General features: G+C 42.4%; 1 protein-coding gene and 1 long non-coding RNA gene across 3 annotated transcripts in view; one reads left to right on the top strand and one right to left on the bottom strand.

The window, feature by feature from the left end:
- Positions 1-254: 254 nt before the first annotated feature.
- LOC141573836 (uncharacterized) lies at positions 255-21,234 on the top strand. The gene is made up of 3 exons (XR_012500167.1): positions 255-383; positions 7,586-7,726; positions 12,747-21,234. It is a non-coding gene; the product is annotated as an uncharacterized LOC141573836 (long non-coding RNA).
- Positions 377-21,240, bottom strand: part of PPEF2 (protein phosphatase with EF-hand domain 2) — a 42,927-nt gene continuing 22,063 nt past the window's right edge. For both annotated transcript variants that reach the window (XM_010969316.3, XM_074345408.1), the window contains 7 exons: positions 12,383-12,757; positions 10,523-10,708; positions 9,269-9,411; positions 6,439-6,545; positions 5,337-5,500; positions 4,499-4,586; positions 377-1,444 (listed from right to left, as the gene is read on the bottom strand). In XM_010969316.3, coding sequence (XP_010967618.1) covers positions 1,191-1,444; positions 4,499-4,586; positions 5,337-5,500; positions 6,439-6,545; positions 9,269-9,411; positions 10,523-10,708; positions 12,383-12,757 — 1,317 coding nt within the window. In that variant the 3' untranslated portion in view covers positions 377-1,190. The remainder of the gene's footprint in view (positions 1,445-4,498; positions 4,587-5,336; positions 5,501-6,438; positions 6,546-9,268; positions 9,412-10,522; positions 10,709-12,382; positions 12,758-21,240) is intronic.

The following is a 21,240-nucleotide window of genomic DNA, read 5'->3' on the forward strand; positions in this document are numbered from 1 at the left end:
AGCAACCTGTCAGACGTTCACATCTGTGGCGATTAATGTTACACATCCACTCGGCCGTGGGGTGCCAAGATATTTGGTAAAACATTATTTCTGGGTGTGTCTGTGAGGGTGTTTGTGGATGAGATTAACACTGCAATCAGCAGACTGAGTAAAGCAGATGGCCCTCCCCAGTGTGGGTGGGCCTCACCCAATTCACTGAAGTCCTGAAAAGAATAAAATGCTGAGTAAGGAAAAGACTCCTTATCTTTGCTTGAGCGCCTTTAAGCTGGGACATCTGTCTTCTCTCACCTTCAGACTCTGACTGACCAGAATCAACCGTCAGCTCTCCTGGGTTTCCAACCTGCTGACTGCAGATCGTGGAACTTCTCAGCCTCTGCAACCACGTGAGCCAATTCCTTACAGTAAACCTTTTTATGGACTAATAAGACTCCCTTTGACAAAGTAATCCCAGTCTTGGGGCTCTAGCCTGTGAAAATGTATAAATTCAAATGATTTTTAGGAAACAGGCTATCTGCACAAAGCTATTAACCACAGTGTTGAATATAATATAATATATATATGATATATATATATATAATAATGAAAAACCGGAAACAAGACACATGTTTAACACTAGGAGAATGGCTGCATAGATTATACTGCATCCATTTGAAATTACGCAGCCTTTAAATGCATAATCATGAAGACTATGTAGCAACACAGATGTGAACTTATAAAATAAAAGCAGAACATTAGATTACATAAGCATTATAGTTACAACAAGAAAAAGTAAATAATGAGAAGAATCCATACGTTTGGGTCATGGGGTTACACAAATAATTTTTCATAACTTTCTTTTGCCAATAAGACATTGCATATCTTTTATTTATTGTTTTTATAATGAAAACAATGAAGGAGTTGAATTATCAGTGGTTCTTAACTGGGATAGACTTGAGAATTTAAAAATACTTACATCTCGGTCCTACCTTGTGAAAATTCTGAAATGGGGCTAGGGCACCTACATATTTAAAATACATACACACACACTCTAACTTCACCCTCCACCCCAAGAATACAGGTGATTCTGATGCATGTTGGTAGGCAAAGCCACAGCATAAAGTTCCACAGTTTCTGGAGAATAAGAGAACTGTTCTAGCAACGAGCTCAGCACTGCTCATGAGGCACCTCGGGCGATGGAGAGCAGGCTGGCCTTAGTGTGCGCCTGGGCTGCTGCAGGCACTGCTGTTGGTGTTTGTGGTTCGTGGGCAGTCTGAGGCATCGCCCTCTGAACAGGACTGCTCCACAAGGCGGAAGGCCTCCAGGAACTCATTGATGTCAATGTGGCCATCCTTGTTGAAGTCAATGCTCCGGGCAAGGTCGCAGATGCAGTCATCTGTGATGTCAATGTTCATATGAGAGCTGAACAGCTTCCAAGTCTGCCTGAACTCGTCCAGTGAGATGAACCCTTACCAGAGAGAGCAAGTCACTTAGTCTAGTTTTCAGTGCTCGTTTCCTCTGACATTCTTGCAAGGACACCTGGTTGCAAACAAAGACACCCAGGGCCTAGTATCCACTTTAAACTCCCAAGAGGATCGTGCAAAATCACTACATCACCAGTGGTCCTCAGCTGGGAGCAAGTTTGCTCTTCTAGGGACGTTTGTAAATGTTTCGAGACATTTTTGATTGTCATGGGGGAGGGGGGAGGGTGTTACTGGCATCTAGTAGGTAAAGGGCAGGGATGCTACTAAACATCCTAAAATGTACGGGATGGGCCCCCAAACAAAGAATTGCTCAAGCCAAAATGTCAGCAGTGCCACTGCTGAGAAGCCCTGCATTAAATCATCCCAAACATATGCTAATTTATTCTGCTTATAAAAAGCCTTTGACCTATATGTCTATGGTCAATTGACTTTTCACAAGGGTTCCAAGACCATTCAATGGAAAGAATAATATTTTTCAACAGATGGTAGGGGACAACTGGATATCTACATGCTAAAGAATGATGCTACACCCCTACCTTGCACTACAAATAAAAATTAACTCAAAATGGATTAAAGATCCAACTGTAAGAGCCAAAACTGTAAAACAATTAGAATACATAGGTATAAATCTTTGTGACCTTCAGTTACGTAACATTTTCTTAGATATGACAACAGAAGCACAAACAACAAAAGAAAAAAAATTGGACTTTTTTAAAATTAAGAACTTTTTTGTATCAGACGACACTACCAACAAAGTGAAAAGATGACCCATAAAATCAGAGAAAATATTTGCAAATCATATATCTGATAATGGCTTAATATCTAGAATATATCTTAAAAAACAACTCAACAATAAAAAGACAACCCAATTAAAAGATGGATAAAGGATTTGAATAGACATTTCTCCAAGGAAGATACGCAAAGTTCAATAAGCACAAGAAAAGATGCTCAACATCATTAGTTTCTAAGGAAATGCAAAGCAAAACTATTAAAAGATATTTCACACCCAGTAGAATGGCTATAAAAGTTTTTTTAATGGAAAATAACAAATGTTGGTGAGGATGTGGAGAAGTTGGAACCCTCATACATTGTTAGTAGGAATGTAAAATGATATAGCCACTGTGGAAAACAGTTTGGCAGCCCCCCTAAAAGTTAAACTTAATTTTACCATGTGGTCTAGCAGTTGCACTCCTGGGAATACATCCAAGAGAACTGAAAACATATGTTTACACACAAAGTTGTATATGAATGTTCATAGTGACATTATTCATTATAGCCAAAAAGTGGAAATAATCCAAATGTCTATCAACTGATGAATGGATAAACAAAATGTGATATATCCATATAATGGAATATTATCCAGCTATAAAAAGAAATTTTGAAAACTGACACATGCTGTAACATGGATGAACCTTGAAAACATACTAAATGAAAGAATCTGGATCCCAAAAGCCATGTATCAAACTATTTGTATGAAATGTCCAGAATAGGCAAATTCGTAGAAACAGAAAGCAAATTAATGGTTGCCAGGGATTGACAGAGAAGGAAATGAGAAGGGGGAGTGACTGCTAATGGGTATGGGTTTCTTTTTAGGGTGATGAAAATGTTCTAAAATTAGATGACGATAACAGTTACACAGGCTTGTGAATATACTATAAAAGCACAGAGCAGCACATTTTAAATGGGTAAATTATATGGTATGTGAATTATATCTCAAAAAAAGTAATAATATTTGAAAAGGCCTCTGGACCACTAAAGAAATAGGGTGAGGGTATACAGGACCTCCTTGTACATTTTTTGGTAACTCTTTGTGAATCTATAATTATTTAAAAATTAAAAAAAAAATTTATTGAAGTATAGTTGGTTTACAATGTGTTGGTTTCTTGTGTACAGCATAGTGTACAGTTCATTATATATATATACATATATATTTTCTTTCATATTCTTTTTCATTATACATTATTGCAAGATATTGAATATAGTTCCCTGTGCTATACAGTAGGATCTTGTTGTTTATCTATTTTATATATAGCACCTAGTATCAGCAAATTCCAAACTCCTAATTTATTCCTCCCCCTCCTTTCCCCTTTGGTAACCACAAGTTTGTTTTCTATGTCTATGAGTCTGTTTTATAAATAAGTTCATTTGTGTCATTTTTTTTTTTGGATTCCACAAATAAGTGATATCATCTATTTGTCTTTCTCTGACTTACTTTACTTAGGTCCATCCATATTGCTGCAAATGGCATTATTTAATTATTTTTTATGGCTGAGTAGTATTCCATTATATATATATCTCACATCTTCTTCATCCAGTAATTCATCAGTGGACATTTCCATGTCTTGGCTATTGTAAATAGTGCTGCTATGAGCATTGGGGTATATGTATCTTTTTGAATTAGAGTTCCCTCTGTATGTATGCCCAGGACTGGGATTACTGGATCATACAATAACTCTATTTTTCAGTTTAAAAAAAAATCTCCATACTGTTTTCCATAGTGGCTGCACCAATTTATATTCCCACCAACAGTGTAGGAGGGTCCCTTTTTTTCCACATCCTCTCCAGCATTTATTATTTGAGGACTTTTAATGATGGCCATTCTGGTGTGAAGTGATATTTTGACTTACATTTCTCTGATAATTAGCAATCTTTTCTCTGATAACTAAGCATCTTTTCATGTGCCTATAAAATTTTTTAAAATAATACTTTGGGAATGAGAATTGCAAAAGCCTTCCTGTTCTGGACACTCTTCATTACTTTGTGGCTATCTTTGATAGAACTGTAAGGGATAGCACATCTAATAGTTCTTCCTGTAAGAAGTTTATCTTCCTCATTCAGTTGGTCTTCAGTCTTCTCTGCCAACCCCTTTCTATACGAAAAATTCATGTTGCTCAAGTAATTTTCTAGTTTCTGCCATTTATGAGCATTGCCAATAATTTTGCTTGAGTAGAGAGCAAAATAATAAGGGAGGAGACCAAAGGGTGGGAAGTAAAATACTTGCTATGTGTCAGAAGTGACAGGATAAGGAGTGCCTTTACCTGAATGATCACTGTCTATGATCCTAAAAATGGTCTCCAGGTTGGATCGGTTTCGATACAGTGTTTCCAGCAAACTTGACTGTATGTTCTGCAAGAAAAAATTCTTATTCCTTCTTTTATGTTTAGGCTTCTCAATATATAATTAACATAAAATCAACCCTGACAATAAGACTCCTGAAAGAACCTGAAGATGTTTTATGATCCCTCACCCCAACTCCCTCCAGCCTACTAAATAATCTAGCAGTTTAAGAAGCACCTACCCCATGATGAAACGTTCTAAAATTGACCATGGTGGTGGTTACACATATCTGCAAATATACTAAAAACCATCAAACTTTACACTTTAAATGGATGAGTTGCATGATATATATGAATTATATTGCAATAAAGCAGTTTGTTGTTTTTTTTTTTTAAAGTACATAACCCAAGTTCTCACATACATTACACATAAGTATTTTTGAACAAATACCTTTTTGAATGGGGGAAGCAGCACTGCATCAAAGAAGTCAGACAGACCTGGGTTTGAGTCCTAGGTTCTATAATTTAGAAACTCTATTATCCTAGGCAGGTTACTTAACCCCTGTGAGCAGTGTTCTCACAGGTATACTGGTGCTGATTACAACCTACCTCTTTGGGTGGTTTTGTGGGTCAACAGAGGCAACATATGTAAATCACTTAACACAAAATTTGATACGTAGAAATTCAACAAACAGTTGTTCCCTTTTCTCATTTATCTCCCCTTTGGGATTCTCAATATTTGGCTGTTTCTGATTCGAAGTTCTCATAAGGGGCTTGAAGGCCCATAATATGCTCTCGACCACCATTTTCATACCATTACCTCATGGCTCAATTTTTCTTTGGCCAAGTTCTCCAGCCAGGACTTGTACTCCAGCATGTTATCTGTTTGGCTGTTCACCAGCTGCGGCCGCAGCATCCGCCATGGCAGTCCCAGATGCAACACAGACTCCACAGCTGCTGCCCAGTCACTCAAGGTGACTAAACCTGCAGGAAAGAGCTCACTTGTTGACTTGTCATGTATAAATTTGGTTTCGTGCCCAAGAACGCATTCCTTTTTATCCTGACATTCTTCTTACTATCTGTAGGTGACAGAAATAATGGGCACTGTCATTATTTTTGTTGCTCATGGTAGGGTTGTTTGGAAAATTGGATTGCCAGATAAAATACAGGATGCCCAGTAGGTCTGAATTTCAGACAGACCACAAAAGTATAAGTGTGTCCCAAATATTGCATGGGACATACTTATATTTAGAAACTATTTGTTGCCTATCTATAATTCAAATTTAATTAGGCATCCTGTTTTTGTTTGCTAAATCTGGTAATACTATTGGAAGTCACAGAAGACTCTTGTAAACAATATCATAAAACATTATATAATATAGCTCTATATTGATACAGAGATATATAGCATTGGTTGTTTATGTGTATGAAAAGATATTGCTATGACTTTATGACTGTTCCTGCTATTTTTCAATAGGGCTACATTGTAGTCAATGTCCATTAGACATTCCATTGAGTTGAGAAAAGACAAAATTTTCAGCTCAGATAATAGAACGCAGAACAGATAAGTACACGCGTAACAACAAGAAACCAAATCATTGATCTTTTGTTAGTCTTGGATCCACTCTTGTAACTTGTCCCCCCATTGCTTTTTGCTTAGTTCTGGCCTTGTCACCTTTCCCTTGACTCCATTTTTTTCACTATTTTCATTTATATTTAGCCAAGTTCACATTCTGTTAAAAGCTTAGAATTTAAAAATTTAGAAACGACAACTAGGATGTTAAGTTGAATAAAATGGAGGAAGTAGTCAAAGAAGTCTTCTGGTCATTTGGTCCTTAAATATTTATTTGCTAACAAATGCAAGACAGAGATTTTTTGGCCAGCTTCCTTCCTCTATGAATATTTTACTTGATTAGTCTTACCAGTTTTATCTTTGTCATGCTTCTTAAATTCAATGAGAAGATCTGAGGAATGGGCAAATAACTTTTCCCGCAGGGCTCTCAGAGCTGACGCCTCCACTCTGCTAATCCTGGGACAGGAGACAAAAAGGAGCATTTAAAAAAATTAGTGTAAAAGAAAGTCATGGGTTTTCACCAGATTTTGCCTATCTCTTTCTTAATGTCTCAGCTTCCCAAGAGCTCTCAGGTTTTGAGGGAGGAGCTCCATCTCTTACATTCCCCCAGTGCTCGCCTGCATTTCCCTGTTGTGCACAAAGAGGGCCGGTCTGGGGATGCTGCTGTCCTTCCCAGGGCAGGATAGTGGTTAGAGCAGAAGTTCTAGAGAAACACCACTTTTGTGGTCGTTACCTAATTACGCTGTACTTCATTTTCTCTGTCTGCAAAATAGGGATAAACATGGTACCTCACCCATAGGATTATTGTGAAGATTGAATAAGTAAATTCATATAAAGTACTCAGAAGAACACCTGGGACATAAGAAAGCACTCGACAAATGGTATTAGCAAAATCATATGCTTTTCTTGTAATTTATTATTTTGTTAAAAAGTCACAAGGCAGGATTTATGAATAACAAAATAACACTAGTTTAGTTTTCTTATTCTTACTGAGTCAACAGAGTAATGAGGGGCACAGTACTTGACCCCAAATAAGTGTTCAGTAAATATCTGTAGTTGAATGAACAAGAAGATAAAAAGAGATAAAAGGTAAATATATACTTTGTCCGTTCTCATAGAGGAAGCAGCCTTCTATAAATGATAACCAGATAGCCTATCTTTTCCAGTGCTAAGAGTTTTAAAAAAACAACCCAACCAACAAAAACACCCCAGTTCAGTCATGTTTGATGAAAGTTTCCCTTGAAGTTTAAGGTACTTAGCATAATATTCTCCATAGACATCCCCCCTACCCCCCGGAAAAGTGTGAGCTGCACAAAGCTCATCTCAAATTTTATGGGTATGGGAATGTTTCTGATTTTTCTGGAGAGTTTGTTGTTTTATCAGAGGCTAAAAGAAGTATGGGACTCTCCCCCCCCAAAAAAGGTTAAGTCCCACTGGTTTGGCAAAGCATTTAAACCATTTCTGGTAAATTGTAGTCACTGATGTTTATCACGCAGGGATGTAGTACAGCAGTGCCCTTGGGAGCCATCTGGACGCACAGGGCTCTCTGTGCCTACGTCAGGCAGCACGTGTTGAGCACTTACTGGAATTGCAGAGCTCTGCATGGATCATCTGACTAATCCTCCAACACCACCGAGGTAGGTATGACTGCTGTGCCTCGTACAGGGTAACTGACTAGCCCAATGTCACATAGCTAATAAGGGGTGAGGCCAGGAATCAATCTTGACAGGTAGACTCCAGGATGGCTACACTGTTATCCTGAGATGTGGATTTAAACCATAAGTAAATGGATTCTGAATGAGGGTTCCTCTAGGAAAAACATGTGATCTTGAGTTTGTGGCCATTGAGACCTCAGTTGTTGTTGGTCAGAGACATTTCCCCGCTTGTTTCTAAGTTCTCTGTTGTGGTCCAGATAGTTGAAGCTGTTGGACAAGTGAGTTCTGGGTAAATCAGAAGATGTTGTAGTTGCTTTAAGTGAATTTCAAAAAACTGAGTGCTCTTTAATTATGTTATTTAAACATGTTATTTATAGGATTCTCTAGAGTGACTCCTTTTGTAGTGACAATACCTAAGTCACATGGAATAATGGCATTCCAGGTGCCTGGGGCCCACTCCTGAAGATTTTAACTCTAATTTGCTGGGATGAGGCTCAGATGGCTGATTTTTTTATAAAGTGCCAGAGATGATTCTGCTGCATAGTAGGTTTGACTATCATTTGATGAGTTTAAATTTTCACATAATACTTCTTTTTGAGTGATGCTAGCCTTGATTGTGTATTAACTTGAGTGTTTAATAACTTGAGTGATTTAAAATAATGCACTCTTACAGCACTCACACAAGACAGATGCTAAATACTTTTTCCACTAGATTTATGCTAACTTTGTTTTGATTTCTAATTGCGTTTGATAATTAAAGGAGTTTGTTCAGCAGCACAACAACTGTATCTTTTAGCAGTTTATATACTCTGGGGCCACCTTCTCAGTGGGAGGCAGTACTGCAGAGTTGCTAAGTATGTGAGTTCTGAAATAAGACTGCCTGGGTCAAGGCTCACATTCACAGCTTATTAGCTGTGTGACCAGTGGCCAGTGGATTTAACCTTTGCTCCTTAATGATCTCATCTGTAAAACTTATTTAGTAACACTGTGTATTTCATAAATTCAAGTGAAACAATATATAAATTCTTTATAGTAACACTTTGTGTGTGGTAAACTCTCAAGGAAAGTTAGAGCTCATAATCATCTCAACAGAAGCCATTTAGTAATAGTATATGCTTCCTTCCCAGAAAGAAAGGAGCATTGTTAACAAATGTATGCACTGAAATCCATCTGCCAAGTCCCCAGATAGTGAAAAAAGCCTTGTCTGTCTGATGAGAGAAAACAGAAGAGTGACCCTGAAAAGACTCAGTAGCCTGTTATGTGGACTTTACCCAAGACATACCCTCTGCTAATAATTTCTGTCACTTCCATTGAGGATGGATGGGTAGAGATTTGAGAGCGTACGGAGAAGAAAGAGGAGCCCCTGTTATAATGTCTATTCTAGATCCTACTGCTGACATAGCTAAGTTTTGAATACTGACTTAGAATCTGGATAAATGTAATGACATTTGAGCTTCAAATCTTCCACCAACACTATAATTCTGTTTTTTTTTTTCCTGAAAATCATTCATTGAAAAGTCTTGCCTCTGCCTCATGGTGAGCTTGTGAGTCGCCTTGTTAGCTTGAAACTGCACGATGTGTGGGGTCAAAGCTGGCCCCAGTTTGACATAGGCTCCTCTGTTACTGCCAACTTCATAGTAGTTGGAGGCAGAAAAGATGGTTAACACCTAAACCAAAACAGAAGAGAGACAGGCATTCAGGTTCAGTGAAGAACTCTTCATCCTCAATCCAGTAGGGCCCAACCCAGTTTTGGGGGTGGCTGTTCCTTCTTGACCTCATCTATGTTTGTTTGTTTATTTAGTCATTAATGCTAGTAGGGCAGGAATTGTGACTCAAGTAGTAAAACCTTGAATTAGGACATCCACAACACGTTTTCTTCACATCTTTATCGCCAGGAAAAATAGCAGGGAGTGATAGAAAACTCTTCATTTGGTTCAACTCAGAAGCAAGCTGGGTCTGATACACTGGGATGGTCATTACAACTAGCAGGCAGATCAATTATTAAAGCTGGGGTGAAGCCTCCAGGCAGAGTTCCTACGGAGTGTTGTGCCTCCTCAGATGCTCCATGATAAAGTTTCCATTGTCCATACAATTGGGAAAAGCTGGACACTGTGTCTCTTCTTGGAGATTTACAGTGAATACAGGAAATTAAAGGTTCTCAGAAGCCCTGCAGTAAAGAAACTTATACAACTGTTTAACATTCCTGTTAAACATTTCTTGCACTGGTTGATCTCAAGCTTTTTTCCCTGCATGGAGACCTGTAATTCTCCTGTAGAGTTAGTATTCTTGGGAATACTTTCATCCTAGAGGCATTAGGCTAAACAAACAGTGTAGGGTTTGGAGATGCCCAAAGACTTAGTCAGGATGTTAACTGGGCTCCTGAGAAGACAAGTGATCTGAGTCCCTGCCTGGGGCAGAGTGCAGAGATCCTGTGATCCTGCAGTGTAGTTTGAGACACGTGACAGTAAGCAATGTGACAAAGAATAGACATGTGGCTGGGAAAACACAGGGCTGTGTCCATCCATGAAGCGGGACCCTATCTGCCCCTTACTTTCCTCTCAGGGTATTGGTAAACGGTGGCCTCAATCAAATTTTAAGTTTTAAAGAGGCTACCAAAGTCAAGGATAAATGACTGGAAAGGGTCTAGTTGCTTTGAGCAAGTGGGTTAGGAAACACAAGGCACAGCTGATCGTGAGGAGCCGAGAGCCTTAGCTCATCCGTCCACACCTGGGAGGGGCTGTTGGGACCGCACTTGTGCTGCGGCTGGCATCCACCCACCTTGCGGTTGTGGCAGAATTCGTAGCCTTCGGGTTTGCACTCGTGTGAGCGGATCAGGAATTGCAGACTGTATTTCTGTAGCAGCCGTTCTGTCACGTTAGGCCCAAAATAACAGCCTCCCCCTCGGACAGTGTTGGCTTTGCAGCCCTCCTGAGCCATGGGGTCACTCCACAGTATATCCACCACCTGTAGAGACCAAGACAGGGTTCCTTCCTAGAAACTAGACAGACAGTCAGAGTGACTCTTATGGAAAGAGGAAAAAGAGGAGAAGAGGAAACTATTTGAATAAAAATAAGTGAATAACTTTCCATGCCATCAATATTTGACATACATTTATATTTTGGAACCCTGAGGTTCTAGGCTCTTTTATTACTCACAAAGTGAGTGTCTGTGCACATTGTTTGACAAATATGTGCCACTGCCTTGAAAATAAATCATTTGTGAAGGCTCAACACATAAAACAGACAAAAAGGGAGCAGCTCTGGTAGAAGCTTTGATCACAGCCAGTAACCTTCAGTCAGCCTGTGCTCCAGGCTCCTGGACATTTGCCCCAAAGAGAAGGCAGAAGTCCTGGGGCTGGCAAAACAGTCTCTCATGCAGCATCACAAGGTCCCAGATGTGGTCCTGGGAAAGTGCATCTGAGTATTTTATTTCTTAAAATAATTTCCAAAAATTTTAAAGAATTTGCAGAAGAGCTGAGCCATTTTCCTAGCAAAGCAGATTCTACCCTATTGTTACAACACTGACAGCCAGTCTTGTTCAACACACATAAAATAATTGGATGTATTTGTTTAAGAAAACAACTACATTTGATTTATAAATACCAGCACATTATTATTGAGTCATAGTTTGCAAAAGGAGAGACTTGCATTGTAAAATTTCAATTCTCAGTTGATGTTGAAGTCCAGATGGATAATTCAGGGAGCATGTAACCTAACTCACCATCTCTCTTGACGGAGGTTTCTACCCTCAGTCAGCTGTGACTCGTCCTTCCTCACCACCCTCCCCATCCAATCAGTGAGTTCTGCTAATTTTAGCTCTTAAATAATTCTGAACTCTCTTCTCTTTATTGAATGAAGCTTTAGTTGCCATTTTTATAGGTCAAAGTGGTTGAACACCACCACCAAGTTCACGTAGTTTTGTTAACACTACTACACAAGATCACCGGCATCATCTCCCATCTGGACCACAGCAGTCTCCCTGCCAGTCTTGCCCCAGTGAAATGTGCCCTCCATTTGGCCGCCAGAGTCATCGATTTGGGCCAGTACTGTGCGTGCCTACTGAATATCCATTCTTCTTTCTCTTCCTTGCTAACAGAACACTTACTGGGGTATTTGGCATGGCAGTGTGCCTGGCTAAATACTTGCTTTCCCACTCTCCCTTGCAGCTAGGGGGTGCCATGTGATGCAGCTCCGAAGATTTTGGGAAAGCCTTTAGTTGCCTGAAAACAGAATAGAATCTGCTGAAGCCCTTTTGACCTTGAGCCACAGTGGCCATCTTTCTGACATATATATGTCAAATATATATTATATATATTAGCAGAAATATATATATATTAGCATCCAATAAAGGGTGGCTTACCTTCTTACCCAATAATGCTAGCTCACTAAACCAAGTCTACTCAGGCAATAGAGCCCACCTGCTTCATCTTCCCATCCTTTATAAAACTCTAAAGTCTATGAGTCATTAGGCAAAGACCAGTTTCCTTCTGGGGTGTTCTAACCTGAGGGAAAGAGAGAAAGAGGGGCGGGGAAGAAAACACTGAATTTACATGCAAGGAGGAAATTGTTCGCTTTTGGAAATCCTTGGTCCCTCCCGACGGCGGCCGAATTGCCGGGAGCAGCGCCTGGCCGCACGCACCTGCCTCCACTCCTCCTGCGTGGGCTCCAGCTGCTCCTCCGCTTCCGATGCCGAGGGCACGGGCTCCTCCTTCTCCTCGATCGCTGGGAAGCCCGCTTGCTGCCGGCACCTCTCCAGCTCCAGGTCCACGGAGCGCCGCACCTGCCGGGAGAGCTCCTTGGGGTCCGGGGCGACGCTGCAGGGGACGCTGGAGGAGCGCCCAGCTCTGGCGGCCTTGTGGGCGCTGGGGTGGAGAGGCGAGGAGGGGAGAGAGCGACTTTGGGGGAGAAACCACGGGGAGGGTCTCCCGGCAGAGCTCATCTGGTTGTTTTTCCCCTTCTCCTCCGCCGGTTTCTTATTCTCCTTTCTCGTTTTGCATCTCAAGGTGGAAACGATCTGAAAATGTCCAGAAGAGATACAGATGTTGGAATAAAACCGTTGCTCCTTTCTGAGCAGCATTTTGGCATCAAGTCAGCGCTCCTCACTCTGGGCTCCATGGTTTGTCCGGGCCCATGGCAAGGGCAGCACAGAACTGGGTGTAAGCCTTTGGAAGCTTTTGTAGCAATTTGATATTGCCGACATTCAAGCGCAAGGTCAGTGGGCTTATATTTTTCGTTTGTATTTCATTTTTCTAGTAGCTCACTTTTATTGTATTTTACAAAAGCATTGATCTGTGACAAATTAGAAATTTATGAAACCTGATCTTCTACCACAGATAATTGGAGAAATGCTAACCTAGGTCATTGTTTCTAGGAACCTAGTGATTTTTAGATAAGGGTGAGAAGGGGCACCTGTCTCATCAAGGAGAGCCCGTATTGACTTTCCTGTTGTTCCACAGGTATGAAAGCAAAGCAAAGAAATGCAGCTTGTGGTTGAGAAATGTTGGGATGGGAAAAATTTGATGCTTGCTGGGGGATAGGCAGCACTTAATGGCAGTTTACAGGAGGTGCTATCTTACCTGCGGAGGAAGCCTGGCCCTAACTTGGAAGATACTCTTCTTGCCAAAGGGACTGAATGTGGTCCCTCTCTCTGACTCAGAATCATGGTAGTGGGACTAGACAGAGAATGGAGACACAAATGGAAAGAATTTTGACAGCAGGAGAGGGTCAGGTCACAGAGCAGAGCTGTGGCATCCAGCAAAAGGAGAGAGCAGCCGTCCCAGCGTGCCTGAGGGCCACAGGATCCACAGGGATATCAAGGTAAAGGTCTGATTCACAAAGGGAACTCTGTGCAAGTACGTAATCAAGGGGTGAGAACTTTCTGCAAATAGATCCAAGGACGGTGGTACAAGAAAGCCACGTCCCAGTGTGGACTGCCTACAGGCAGGAACAAAGACGGACACTCAGAGTGGCTCAGCAGTGCCTTACTGATGTTTGAAGAGGGTTCCAGATGGAAGAGAATAGAACAGAGGTTATTCTCTGACGTTGGACAAGTACTAATTACTTCCTAGGCAGTTCAGCTCTGCGCACAGAGTGTGAAAGTCCTCAAGATGTGAACGGACTCAACCACCTCCTTCTCTCCTCGTTGCTAAGTCACAGCAGGGGCCAGTCCATCGGTCTCACCCCACCAGGTAACTTCATTTTAAGGATGTACCTGCCTCAAGAGGCATCCCTGACTTTGGTTCTTTAGGAGAATTGTGTTGATATGTATAGAGAATAATGGTGTTAATATGTATTGAGCCTTTTCCAAAAAGGTGCCGTCTGGGCCCTTTATATGAATTCGTTGATTAGCCCTCACACCCCTGTGAGATGGCATCTTCATTTATAGCTTCACATGAATTAACTGCCCAGCCCTCACACCCCTAGGAGGCAGCATCCTCACCTATAATACAGGTAGGAAAACTGAGGCACAGAGATACTAAGACTGCACCAGGACGGAATCTGGATACCTGACTACGCAGCCCCTGCTTCTCTGAGTTTCTGAAACTGTGGGTGACATTAGTGAAATCCATTTCACCTGTAACCTGCCTTCACTAATCAAGGTCATTTTAATTGTTGCTGCAGACTTGCATGTCCTCCAAGCAGCACGGAGCCTAAACAATATGTTTGCCTGAGCTGTTTTTCAGGAACTTGGAGTCAGCTGCATCTCGTCTGAGCTGAACTAGTTAAGAGTGAATGGGACCACCCACCCTCCAACTGAGTATGTGCGCATCCACTTGGCGACCTTCTGAACGTGCCTGTAGCCTAGTTACGCCTGCGCAAAACCACGATTACTGCACCTTTTTCCAATCACCTTTCCCCACGCTCCCCACGCCTCAGACCGCCCTGCTTCTTTGTTACCCCATAAATACCCTAAGCCCCTTGCCTTCGGGGAGGCTGAGCTGAGATTTGTTCTCTGTCCCTCTCTTTGCTGCAGACCTTGGTGTCTCAGCCTCATAGCTTGCTATGCATCAGGCAAATGGAACCTGGTTCAGTAACAAATCTGCCAGCCAGGAGGGAAGTCCAGGTGAAGCTTTTGCCCCAGGTTCTCGGCCCCTTGCTGGTATTGAGAGCCTGTGGACAAGTCCAAGCAGCTGCCTGGTCCCTCTATCACAGGGACCGTTCCCCTGGACTTCCCTGCAAGATGCCGCCGACTTTCAGTGCTTAGTTTCATTCTGCAGCGAAGAGACAGCTTTGGGGTTGCAATATGTCTTTTGGGTGAGAAACCTTGTTAAAGCAACACCCCTGTGCCTAGACCATTTGGCAGTCCTGAAAGGACTTTCTGTCTACTCCGCCTTAATAGTTAAGAACTGGCAGTTGGGGACTCGGCCTCCCGGCGACTGCAGCAAGGACCCTCGCGAAGGTTCTGTTGCGGTGACCACTGGAAGCAAAGCCCGTTCGAAATGGCAAATGTTAATTCCGTCCCCGTTTGTAGCCCTCTGGCTGCATTTCCAAAACTGAGAAGACTTTCAGTTATGAATCCATGGAGAAGAGATCTTTTTTGGCAGCACTGCATGGCCACAATATCCTTTAGATTTTTGCAGCTATATTTATTTTGTAAATGGGAAGAAAAATGGGATGAAATACCTTACGTACAGTCTTTTATTATTGTATCAGTATAAACCTGTGCAAAGAAAATGTAAGATTATGATCCAATAGGAAGGGAAGGCAAAGAAACCTGTTTTGCTTGATTTTAATGAAAAGGAGGATGCCTTGCTGTTAGTTCGGTCAGACACCCCAACTGCTCCTCCTCCCCCTTACGGGACGGTGTTGCTCTTCCATTGCCAGCACGTGAGCCTCAGGCTTGGGCCCCTCACCTTGATCTCTAAGGATCCAGAAATAGGGATGGTCTCCAACATACCCAGCAGGGTACTCGATTTGGCCAAGGATCTACCCAAACTCATAAGGGGCAATATCTGTTCAGGTAAGTTCCCACTGAGGGTGTGAATTCTGAGTTGGGCAGCCAATGGGATTGACCTGGTTCCACTCTCCTTTTCCTACTTCGCATTTATTTAATTGGAAGAACAAAACACGAACCTACAGAGATGATCCAAAGAGAATGGAAAATCTTTTTTTCATTGACTTTTGCAACCTATAACCCAGCCTGAGCAGATGTTTTTAATCGATGTTTTGCAACCTGGGTAAATGTATTAAACACCCTCCTCACTTCAGAAGAATGTAGAATGATGCTGGATGAAGCTGGGGAGGAGATAGATCGGCTTCATACAGAAACCCCTCCCTGGCCACCCAGTGTGGGCTGCAGCAAGCATAGCTGGACTAACAGCAGATACTAACTGGGATGTGGATGCTGAGGATAGGTCAAAACTTGAACATTATCGAGATTGCCTTCTTGCTAGATTGAAAAGAAGGGGACAAAACAAGCCTTTAATAAAGTACAGGAGGTAAAACAGAAACTGAATGAGGATCCTTCAGAATTTCTAGAAAGGTCTTTAAAGCCTAAAGGCAGTATACAGTTACAGAGCCTGAGGCCCCAGAGAATTTAAACATGGTTAATATGTCACTTACTGGTCAGCGCACCCCCCGCCCCCATACACAGAAGAAACTGAAAAAGGTGGAAAGGGCTGTAAGGATGCCTATGTCTCAACTGGATGAAATGCCATTAAAGTTTTTAATGGCAGAGACCAGGTTCAGGAGAAAAGGGAACAGTGAAGAAGGAAACAGGCCACTCTGCTTGTGGCTGCCTTAACACAGGGAGGAGCCCCATGAGGGACTCAGCAAAAGTTAGGAAGCCCCAAGCTTCCACTCAAGTGTGGCACCTGATAGTGAGACCCACCAGTGTGTATACTGTAAACAGGAGCGACAGCAGAAAAGAGAGTCCCATCCTAAACAGAACTCTCAGAAAAGGTAAACAACAGGTGGCATGCCAGGTGCCCAAGCTGAGAATGGCAGTGATCAAGAATGACGGGTCCCAGGGGTTCCTTTCAATCCCAGCGAGCCCATCAGCATCTCCCCTGCAGACCCCTGGGTAACTACGACAGTGGGAAGTCAACTTTTGGATTTTCTGATCCATATGGGGCCACTTAGTTTTAAATACCTGGCTTTCTGAACTTTCTTCTGAGACTATGTTAGTAACTGGGGTATCTGGGAAACCTTGAAAAAGACTTCTGCTGCTAGACCATCCGTTGGGAAAAACCCATTTGAAGGGTAGCTTTTCCCATTCCCCTTCTGGGACGAGATTTACTAAGTAAATTTAATGCCAAGGTTACCTTTGTACCTGGATGAATAGACGTTAAAGTACCACCAGAGAAGGCGTGCACATTGCAGGCTCTATTGAGCCAACCCAAAGAGAACACCGGCAACCATTCTGGATGAAATACTGCAGAAGGTGAGTCTGGAGGTTTGGGCGTATGGGAGGCTGGGGAGAGCCAAGATGGCTAAACCCATACAGGTTAGGATTTGCCCTGGGGCAAAAATCCAAATTTAAAGCAGTACCTGTTGAAGGAATAGGCAAAGCATGGAGTTCAACCGCTGCTAAACACCTTCCTCAAATATGATTTAATACGCCCCTGCCAGTCACCTTACAATGCTCCAGTTTTACGAGTCCAGAAACCAGGCACAGATGATTATCAGTTTGTTCATGACTTAAGAAATTGTAAGATATCAAATTGTAGAAGATATTGATTGAGTAGTCCCTAACCCATCCACTCTGCTCACTGCTTGTCCTGAGACTTTTGTTGGTTTACCATGCTGGAGTTAAAGGATGCCTGTTTTGGTATCTGCTTGGGTTTTGAATCCCAAGAATTGTTTGCTTTCAAATGGGAATATCTAGATACAAAAGTGAAAGCACTGCTGGGCAGTACTTCCTTGGGGATTTAAAAATTTCCCCACAATATTTGGAGAAATTCTGGCAAAAGCTTTGAGGGACACTTAACTAAATGAGGGAGCCCTGATCCAGTATGTGGATGATATTCTGATTGTTTGTAAGACCAAAGACACTGCCGACCAAAATATGGTTTTGACTTTGAACTCTTTTGGTTGAATGAGGCTGTAAGGTGTCCAAGAAGAAGGCACAAGTTTCTTAGTCCTCTGTTAAGTGTTTGAGTTTTGAACTCTCACAAGGACAGAGAGACTTGCTCCCTGCCAGAGAGAATCTCTAGCCAGGGCCACAGTTCCCACTGCTAAGTGGCAACTGCAGGGATTCCTGGGAAAAACTGGATTCTGCTGCATTTGGATCCCCAACTTTGGACTCATAGCAAAACCCTTTTAGGAAGCTCTTAAAGGAAGAGACAGTAAACCTTTAGATTGGACTGGGGAATGCCATAAGGCACTCCTGGCTATCAAAGAAAAACTGCTAACTGCCTCTGCTGTAGGTCTTCAAATACCACAAAGCCCCTGGACTTACTTGTTCATGAGAGATAACGAATCAGCCTTGGAGTCCTGATGGAACCTGGGCAGCATAAGGATGCCTGCTGCATATTTCTCAAAGCAATTAGATACTGTCACTAAGGAATGGGCAGTTTGCCTTCGAGCGATGGCAGCTACCTGTGATATTTTACAAGCAGAGAAATTTACACTAGGACAGCCTACCACACTGTCTACCTCTCCTCGTAGAACAGAAGGGAGGACACTGGTTAGCTTCAGGAAGATTAAGAAAATATCAGACTATTATTATTGGATAATCCTACTGTTACTCTGAAAGCAGTCTCCACCATGAATCCTGCCACTTTGCTCTGAATACTGAAGACTCTGTGCATAACGGATGTTCAGCTAATTGAACAGGTCTGTTCCAGTGGTCTCAACCTGCTGGACCAGCCATTGGAGAGCCAACACGTTGAGATGTTCACAGATGGGAGGAGCTTCACAGACCAGGAACAATGCAGAGCCAGGTGTGGGTTGACTCATGAAAAGATACTGGAAGCAGAAGCCCTTCTCTCAGGTACCTCCGCGCAAAAGGCAGAACCTACACCCCTGATGAGAGCCCTCCATCTCTCTCGGTAAGGATAAGAGAGTAACTATTTTCACTGATTATAAAATATGCTTTCTTGGTGTCCATGCCCATGAGGCCATTTGGAGACAGACAGGACTGTTACTACAGGGAAGAAGGGAATTAAACATGCCAAGGAAGTTTTAACCTTATTAGAAGCTGTCATGGAGTCAAAAGAATTAGCTCTTGTCTACTGTCCAGGACATCAGAGATCAGACTGTCTGACTGCTCAAGGGAATAATCTAGTGGGTCAAGTAGCAAAGCTAGCAGCCAGGACTAAAACACCTAGATTCGCAATATTGGCCCCGATCCCCAATGTGGATCTGACAATATGCTATCCAATGTATTCTCCTGCAGGCTTGGAAAGGGCCAATGAGTGGGGATCTGACTGGGGTCCTGGCCATTCTCAGGATGCTGAGTATAAGAATGGTGGGTTTATAATAGACAAGGCAAGGTCCTTGGATCTGAACACCTGATGGAAGAGGTTATAAGTTATATACACCAGAGTACCCATGATGGGAGAGACGCCACCCTCCAGTGGATTCAGACATTCATTATAGGATCAAACATGCAAAGGACAATTCAAATGGTGACACAGAAATGCACGATCTGTGCTAAAAGTAATCCTAAAACTGGGCCACTGCCGTTAACCAGCAGAGCCACTGGAAACCTTAGGTACTTGGTAGTACTTGTGGACACTTCTACCAGTTGGGTAGAAGCATTTCCTTGCCAGTGAAAATGCTTCTGACATTGTTTGAGTCCTACTAAAAGAAATAATTCCTAAGTGTGGGCTACCTATGTCCATTTGGAGTGTCAGTGGAGGGGACTTTATAGCAGGAATAACTGAAGAAGTATCTGGAGCCTTAAACCTTCCTTGGAAATGACAAGCTTCTTGGCGACCCCAATCTACTGGCAAGATGGAAAAGATGAATTTTACTCTCAAAAAGACTCTAGCTAAAATTTGTCAGGAGATTAACTTAACCTGGGATGAAGCCTCATCAGTTGCCTGGCTTTAAGTGAAGGTAGCCCCTAAAAGCAAACTCCAATTGCGCCCCTATGAAACATTGTGTGAGAGAGACTTCCTATGTTCCAGACATGGTTTGAGATCCAGAAGGAACTCAAATTAAGGAACTTAGATACTGTCAGGTATGTAGAATCACTAGAAGCCACTCTGCTATACATCAGTTTGCTTCTAGCAAGTTAATGTTTCCCACAGATGTTCCCTGCACCACTTCTGTCCTAGAGACCAAGTCCTGTGGAAATCTTGGAAGAATAAACATCTAGAAGACCAGCTGCATCCTCACTGAGCCAGACCTCATGAGATGCTACACATGACTCATTCCTTGGTGAAGCTGAAGGGAATTAAGCCATGGATCCATCACACGTGAGTTAAGAACCACCACGTCCTGTCTACAGGAATGGACTACAGTCTGACCAGCGGGACGAGAGCAGAAGAGAAGCATGCAGCTTCTTCATTGTGTCTTTAAAGGGCAGGAATAGTCTCCCTTCCCTTCCTCTGTCATATTGCTTGAAACACAGATGTGGTGGCAAGCCACTTTGAGCTGTGCAGATGAGGGCATGGGAATGACAGGCACCCTAAGGATGGCAGAGTAACAAGACTTAAGGAGCCTTGGCCCTGGACAACATGTTCCAAGAAGTACATGTTCCAAGATTCAAACCCAGGTCTGTTAGACTCTAAAGCCATACTCTCATTTATGTCTCAGATAGCTTAGAATTTTATGTCAATTAGAGTTGCCCAAAGTAGCCTGGCTTGTGTAATGAGTTCTGTCTTTGGAATTGCTCAGGCTAACTGCTGGGATTCCTGTGCGGATGGGCAGTTAGAGGAGAGAGGCTGTAAGATACCATTCAAGTGTGAGAGCCTGTGATGAAAAGAAAATAGAAATCTTTGCTTTCTAGTTTCCCACCTCCAAAATGAGACAGAAAATAGAGACCTCTTAGTAGAGACCTATCAGTATGGGGCTACCACATATTCTGGCTTTCACTCTCCCCTGCCCCTTGCTGGTTATTGCACGTTTGTTTAGGGCAAGCACCATCTCTGGGTATTTTTGTATCTTGGCTAGCACTTCCCTTGCACCTGGTAAGCACTTAAAACATAGTTGTTGAGTTTAACTGCAGGTGATCTCATCTTTGTATCTGCCAATAGCATCCTCCATGCATGAGGCAGATAAACTCAATACACATTTGAGTTTAATTGAAGATGTGAATTATTTAGGAACTGGAGGCACGTCAGGTGGCAGTGATCAGAACTGCCCATATCAAGGATGGCCAACAGATGGCACTAGCTGCCACTCCCCACTGTCATGTCCATGGCAAACACTAACTGATCACAGCGCACTTGCTCCAGCTGTAGAGTCCCAAGCTTTCTCCTTTCAATGATTTAACGGATTCTCTTAACATCCCTTATTGGTCAACTGGAGTCACCATGGAGTCAGGATGACATTTATTTTATATTGGCAGTGATGCTGGGCATTATGGTGAAATCTGCACTATTTCAG

This window comes from Camelus bactrianus, chromosome 2, assembly GCF_048773025.1.
Source record: "Camelus bactrianus isolate YW-2024 breed Bactrian camel chromosome 2, ASM4877302v1, whole genome shotgun sequence".
NCBI lineage: Eukaryota > Metazoa > Chordata > Mammalia > Artiodactyla > Camelidae > Camelus > Camelus bactrianus.